The 7,948-nt window shown below is 40.0% G+C and overlaps 1 protein-coding gene across 1 annotated transcript; it reads left to right on the plus strand.

The window, feature by feature from the left end:
- The first annotated feature begins 660 nt into the window (after nt 1-660).
- LOC145354178 (interferon-induced protein with tetratricopeptide repeats 5-like) lies at nt 661-4,321 on the plus strand. The gene is made up of 2 exons (XM_080205252.1): nt 661-774; nt 1,906-4,321. Exons 1-2 carry the CDS (start codon nt 770-772, stop codon nt 3,344-3,346), a joined length of 1,446 nt encoding a protein of 481 aa, XP_080061378.1. The 5' UTR covers nt 661-769; the 3' UTR covers nt 3,347-4,321.
- Nucleotides 4,322-7,948: the final 3,627 nt, after the last annotated feature.

Genomic DNA, 7,948 nt, shown 5'->3' on the forward strand with positions numbered 1-7,948 from the left:
AGGGATCCTTGGGAGAATGGTACCATGTGCTAGGAACTTGATACAATTGTGTTTGTGAAACTAAAACCTTTTGGGGGGTGTGGGGAACAAAGAACAACACAGCACAGGAAACAGGCCCTTCAGCCTTACAAGCTCACGCCACCCATTTTAACACTCAGTGAATGCCCCATTCTAATCCTTCCTCTACCTACGACTTTTGTCTACGCCTCTTGGACTCCAGAATAAAGGGGTGCAAATTTAGAGAATGTTCCCGCCTTGCCCGACACGGGAGCAGAGCGAGTGGGCGCGGATCACACAAAGGTCCATTGAGGCGAGCGCGGCTGGGAAATCCTAAGTTTTTCTGCTTAGTCGCGCTGAATGCATGTTGGTGTCAATACATCTGGGGCACAGTTCATGGGAATTGTTCACCTATCATTGAAGTCCCAAATCAATTAATATAGCATTAGTTCTGTTATGAAATCCAGCAACTGTTAGTTAGCAGCAGAAAGAATGTCAGAAGAAGCACACACGGCAACTCCTAAACAACATGAACAAAAGAGATATTTCCTGATGGGTGGGAACATGTTTCTGCACATCTAGCACACATTTCCTGCAGGTTATAAACAATTAGTTGTTTTCCCTTTCTAGTTTCAATTTCAGTTCTGAAAAATTGCGTTTCTTCACAGAACGTGGGAGTGTATAAATATCTTCGAAGAGCTGAACATACTTAGTTCTGTTTTGCAGTCGACCAGAAGTAAAAGTGAAGCTGAACCCCTTCATTCTCATCATCATGGGGTAAGAAAGATTTTTATATGGGGATAACAGACACAGTTAGTGTATCACTCAGTGTTGTTACTAATTTCTCCAAGTCAGTGTGTAGTGGGTAGCACAGAGTGGTGTTGGAGGCGAGACTGTTCAGATTAGATGTTAAACCAGGTGAATGTCTTCTGGTTCCAACAAGGTAAAATGATCATCATTTTTGACATAAAAGGCTGGAACCTCATCAAATGTATTTCCTTCAGCTGTCCACAGCTATATCACACGCACTGTGACACAGTGGTTAACACTGCTGCCTCATAATGCAAGGGACCCACTTTCAATTCTGATCTTGGATGACTGTCTGTGCGAAGTTTGCATATTCTCCCTTTGACAGCATGGGTTTCCTCCAGTTTCCTCCCACAGTCTAAAGGTGAGCATGCTAAGTTGAGTGGTCATGATAAATTGCCCCTTAGTGTCAGGGGGGATCAGTAAGATAACTATTTGGGGTTACAGGGATAGGGACTGGGTGGGGCTGTTTTGCTGCAGGCTTGATGGGCTGAATGGCCTCCTTCTACACCGTAGGGATTCCATGATTCTATGAACGGCAGGGTCCCAGACACCTTCGTGCTGCTTGATTCTTTGTGTTGTGAACCTTTAGTGCCTGTTTTCAGGTTGGTTGAGATTCAGGCTGGTGTGGGGGGGCAATTTGGTGTCATGATGTTATGTAGAAACTGGAAGTAGAAGTATTTCTTGGAGGCTATTCCACCAGTTTGATCATTAAATTCAACATCCTGATCTGTTAAAGTACATCATGACAGTGCAGCAAAGGCTTTATAATCCAGCCGATATCTTCCTGTCTGTTCTTTTTGCTTGTTTATGTTGTTCAGCTTTTGGTTATCATTTGCGTCAATTTTGCAAACTGAGCTGTAGTTTTCCCGAGATTCTCCACAGATTCCATTCTTAAAGTTACAAAGCCAATGTTCAGAGTGGACCCGGCAAAGCCAAATCCATTCCTTGCTTGCTTCAAATTCAAAATCCAATTGAAACCATTTCATGCTCCCCACAAGATCCAAGCTAACAAGTTGAGGCATTGCTAGTGTGTAATAATTAACCCACCATTGATTTCTTTCAATAAAACTAATTACTATTTAAACATATTTCTCACAGTGACGCCGCAAGGGACTCTCTGAAAGTGAAATTACTTCAGCTACAATGTCACTTCACATGGGATCTGCACGTAGAAAATGTTGAGTGGGATGATTTGCAGGAACGATTAAATTATACAATCGAGTCTGATCTTGTGAAATATAAAACCATGCCCTACAATGCACTTGCTTTTGTCAACCATGTGAGAGGAAACTATGAGGAAGCTTTCAATAATTTAAGGGAAGCGGAAGAGATTCTGAGGAAGAATCATGAATCTGAAATTGAAAAGTGGAGCATTGTCACCTATGGAAATGCAGCCTGGGTTTATTATCATGTCGGAGAACTAGAAGAGGCTCAGTCCTACCTGGACAAACTGGAGAGGAACTGTCAACAATTCCCCGATGCCTCTCGGTATACAGCAATGATACCTGAAGTGTATGGGGAGAAAGGTTGGGCACTGTTGAGATTTGGATGGAAGTATTACAAAGAGGCAAGTGAATGTACTGAGAAGGCACTGGCCGCAGATCCTGAGAACATTGACTGGAACACAGCTCACGCTACTGCTATGTTTCGAATTAAAGAAACCCTTGGTAATCCACCTGTTCCTAAAGACTGCAAAGTAGTGAAGCAATTACACCGTGCATTAGCACTGAGCCCAAATGATTCTCTTCTCAAGGTCATGTTGGCTCTTAGGCTACAGGAACTTAAACAAAAATATGGCGCTTACAGATTAGTGGAAGAAGTGCTACAGAATTCACCTGATGATCCATATATAATTCAGTACGCAGCCAGAGTTTTAAGAAAAATTGGATTTGTTGATTGTGCCTTGCAGATATTGAAAAAGGCTCTGAAAATAAAACCAAATTCTGCACTCCTTCATCACCAGATAGGTTTATGTTACAATAATAGGCTGCTTGCACTGAAGAGAACACCTCACTCATATTATGCTTATGAAGAAAGACAGCGATTGATTGAGTCCTGCAAGTACCATTTTCAAACCGCGTTTGATCAGAAGCCCTCACTATATTTTGCAATACTTAATCTGGTGGAAATCTATATAGAATGTGAGGAATATTCCAAAGTTGATGAAATCTTTGAAAATTTGTGGAGAAATGAAGATTGCAACCTTTTGAACAGGCAACTATTACACTGGAACTACGGAAAATACCAACTGCAGGTGAAGAATTCCCTGCTTAACGCCATTCACCATTTCAAGGAATGTTTAAAACTCAAAGTTCCGAGCAAGGTGAATGAAGATTGCCGGGCCAAATTGGAACAAATTGCTGAAGAACGACTGGATGAATATTCAATAGACAGTGTTGCCTTTGGTATAAAGGGACTAATTCACCAACTCGATGGCAGGAAATCAAAAGCCATTGAATTCTATGAGAGAGCCCTGGAGTGTGATGGTCACAATGAAGAATTTCAAAGTGCTCTACGTGAACTGCAGCAGGCTGGATAAGACAATGTTCAAACGTATCGCCGATCTGCCTGGGAAATCGATTCCCATTTTCAGTGTTCTGTTTTGTAATAACTCGTTCAAAGATAATTCTAAGATTAGCTGACAGATTTACCGAGGAGGCTTCTTTCACCATACTGAGGCAGGCAGCTAATTTACATAATAACTCAGTCTATGAAGGACTGTAGTGGCGAATTATGATTCAGTGACCAGATTGCTTTTGAAAGAATAAAAAGTAATTCTGCTTAATAACATTGGCAGAGGTAAATGAAACTCAGATTTAAAGCAGAATATAATTTATTACCAAAACTACTTTTGTTACAAAACATGCAAACAATACAAAGAACAAAAGACATAGTTTAGACGTATACAAAACTTCAGCAGAAGAGGAATCTGGTGATCTGATTTTCCTCCGCAGATCTCAACTTTCATGCTAAAAACAGGGACAATTAAACAATATCTTAGAAACAGCCAGCAATTAAATTGACCTGATCTCATTTAATGTTTAACTTGACAATCTATTCATGACAATATTGTCAAGTCGAATTACAATCTGCCACCTTAAATAATGGTGTGTCATTTGTCTGTTCAACTATCAGAAGTACGCTCCTTAATAAAAATGGCTTCCTTGTCGCTTAGCAATGCAAAGCTATATTTTTATCTTATTCAGCATTTTACAAGGTAGTTTGAATGGGTATTTCTGCTGGATGTGGGCCCATTCATCTGGCAGAATTCCCAGGCTAACCTCCCTGTTATTCAATACAAATTTCATAAACATTTATAGAATTTGCTCTTTGAAGTAAAGCACAGCTTTATAGTGGTACCATGTTCAAGTTACACTGTAATCGAGGTTTCATGTTTCAGTCGAATTCATTGATGTAATTAATCCTTGAGCTTTACAATGAATTACTGGCAAGCTTATTAGTTCTATATTTATGATTCTAATGCCGTTATTAGTTTTATATTCATGATTCTAATGCATGTTTATTTCCAAAACCTTATATTAAAATGTTAGCTACTTGAAATCCTTATGTTGAGTATTATAATTAAATTCTCTTCATCAGGACAGTGATGTGTAACCCAAACAGTTTTTTTTAATTGAAGACTAACAGGATATTGGGAAAACTCTTCATCCACATATTACTTGCCAATTGATACTGCTCCAACTGTTCTATCACATGTTAACTTGCATCACTTCCTGTCATGATATACACCAAACAACTTACATATCTAACAGCATGTTAACCATTCAGTATGTTAAACTATAAAGTAACTAGGAAATAACAATAGCCTGGCACTAAAAGACTAATAAAATCAGGGTAGACCCATTTAGAAATGAATATAATACAGAAAAAGTATGGTGTACCTGGAATTACAAAGGTACAGTTGCATAGAAACACATATAACCACTGTTAGAGATTTTAAATATATATTTTTGAAAGTATTCTGTACAGCTTAGTCAAATATAGACTGCCCCAAGGGACAATGGGATGAAAGCTAAGTAAGATGTGCCACATTCCTTCAGAATGATCCTGCCACAAGGCCTACTTTTTATCAGTACAGTTCCCAGACACTAAATAAATGAGACAATACATTTTTTACTGATAAGCAATGCTTAGCAGACAATAAGGATAGAAACTACGGATAGACCAGAGGGAAAGATACCTTTGATCTTTATTACCTACTTCATAGATGTTGCTAAGAGATAAATGGTTGGGAGCTTCCAGATTCTATGGACCAATGACTTCTCATGCTGCCAGAGATTAGGATGTAATTGACCAAGATTAGTCATCCCTATTCACATGATTGTTCCATCCCATTAAGATGGGCAGAATATGTAGGCAGATGATTTCTGAAGAAGTGTAATTAAAGAAAGAATGTCTTGATAATTTAATTGGAATAATTTGAGCCGTTTTAAATTGCTCTCCCTCCATGGTGGAAACCAGGTGTGTGTCAACGAAGTACGTCTTCAATCAGAAACTACTATCTCTGGTTATTTCTGTGTTTGCTGAACTGTATTAATGCAGAAAAATCTCGTGAATGAAGCCAGCAAATTACATGGATCTTGTGAACAACTCCTACACTCCCAATAGACATTGTGCACACTCACAACTTGTTCCATGACCCCCGACCAATTAACTGTCTGTCCTGCAATTCATCTTGTCCTTTCAATTCCTTTGTGTAATTGTTCCTCTTGATGTAATTAGGTAAGAACATATTGACAAAATGTTTCTGGCATCAGCACTTGTCAGTCCTTGAAAATGACTTCACTTGAAATGCAAATTTCAACATGACATCGTCAAAACATTCTGAGGTCTGTGGGAACCTCTTGGTGTGTGGCTGTCCGCTAATGATTTTCTGGCATCTCGCTCTGAGGACAAGATGTTAGAAAGTTTCTGTCTGGAGCTTCTCAAGTTTGTTTTGTCCAAATCATATTCTGTCAATGTTGTAAACATTGCCTGCTTCCGCATCAGTGTCCACCTGAACATCCAACCTGAACTTTAAATGTCCTGTACCTGAGAATTCTGGGTCTGGATGTCATCTAGGTTCAGGACATCATAGAATTTGATATGTTGAATTTCAGTGTGGGATCTTTTGGGGTAGAGATCACAGGCAATTGGAGGAATAAGCATCCAGAGAAGACAAACATGATCACCCTGGCAATGCAGGAGACTTGGTGCACGTGTAACTGTAATAATCACAGCATTCTTGTGCTTGAGTCATGAATTTGCATTTGGAGAGGACAGTTGAACCTGAATTATGAGGAACAATTTAATTAATTGAAAGAGAATTCCTTATAATGCATGAATTACAGGTGGTGCTGCTCCGATGCATCTTCTGCCCTTGTTTCTCTTGGAGCTGATAAAGATCATGTGCTTGCAAGGTGTTGCCAAAGATGGTGGATGGGATTTCCCGCAGGCTACTTTGTCTCCAATGGCTTTAATCTTTTTCGGTATTGTTGGGGCTGCACCTATCCAGGCAAGTGGAGATTTATTCCATTATCACCCTTTGAGTAATGAAATCACACATTAATTTCACACATACACATGAAGATAAAAGACTTTGAGAAAAGTCTTTTACAGACGGGGAAAATGAGCTGATTCACTGCATTTCACACAATAGCTGTATTTCAGAAAAAGAGATGGTTTGACCTTGAAGAAAAACTCAAACAAGGACAAACAATGATCAGGTTATTCTAAAGACAACAGATTTTCTTTAAATTAGAGACTTAGGCAAACAAGCCAGTTAGATTGACAGTCATCCATGAGCCCAGACCTTTTGATAAGTTTGTCATAACTGAGACAAGACAGCATAGAACTATGCTTTGTGTGTTTGATTGTGAGATTAAAGTAGTTTGTCATATCCTACATCAATCTGAAAGTGGATTTGAAATTTGAATTTACCAAGTGACTTCATTTGTTGTTTGCATTTGTATTGCAGTGAATTAGTTTAACTAGAATTTACACTCTGTAATATTGAAACATTTCCAACATGCAATCCAAGATTTAAACTTATAATGAAGTGTTATGAGGTAACCATTATGAGAGGGTGTACTCTCACTGGGGGCCCTAACTCTTCGAGAATTCTCTAATGGTGGATTCCAGGCTCTGTAAGAGAGGTAGACTCTTCAGTGAGTTAATTGTTTGTTATAACATACCTGTGAAATATATGTTATTTTAAGGTATCTTCCTTTAATCGAAATGTTCCAAGTTAGAGAATATTTTATGCATAGCATGGTTTACGTAAGCTCTTATGATGATTTAAATTCTATTTTAGTGGAGAAATTGAACTGACTGTACATTTGATTAAATTAATTGCCGGGGGTGGGGGGGGAGGGGCTTATGAAGGGGGATAAAGATAACAGAACCTTGACATATTTGATAGATTTGGGGCAGAATTTTGTAGACTCCTGTGGGTGGGCCCTAACATTCTGCAGGTGACTCTCCTGCTATCACCTGTCTGCCCCCCATCCTGCCCCGATTTTACAGGTGATGGTGAAAGCTGAGGGTGGCCCACCCATCCTCACCTCAATTAGGGCCCTGCAGGAGATAGTTATTGGCCAAGTTAATGTGCACTGAGTGTCAGGGAATGTTAACTATTTAAATACAGGGACTACAAACTCAACATACAGTTCACAGGCTCACCATCATATATAACGATGGATCTTGGGGTGCTTGTGTGAGCTACGGTGGTGGCTCATAATGAAATCAGGTTTCCACAGTGTAATCGGGACCCTAGTTTAATACTCACAGCTGACGTGTGAGTTTCCCAGGGGACGGGCAATCCAACAGTGAAAGGCAGAATGGAGCTGTGGGCGCCAGAACCTTCGTGTCTTTCTCAGCACTCCTTGTGGGCCAAGAAGAACAGGAATGTTCTCCTTCAGTGTCATGGGTTTCTTTACAAAGCCCACCCTTCACCCCCACCACTCTGACTGCAGGCTGTCATTCACGTCAGCCCCTCTGAATTTCCCTGTCATATCCCTCCTCCCATGGCATCCTTGCTCCCTTCTCCCCAGTGCAGCCTTTCTCCCATTTCTCCATCTTTTTCTCAATTGTGTCCTTTCCCCATCCCCTCCTCATCAGGCCTGGGGGATATTTTCCAAAG

The sequence above is a fragment of the Carcharhinus amblyrhynchos genome, chromosome 17, assembly GCF_965287045.1.
Source record: "Carcharhinus amblyrhynchos chromosome 17, sCarAmb.v2.hapA, whole genome shotgun sequence".
Lineage (NCBI taxonomy): Eukaryota > Metazoa > Chordata > Chondrichthyes > Carcharhiniformes > Carcharhinidae > Carcharhinus > Carcharhinus amblyrhynchos.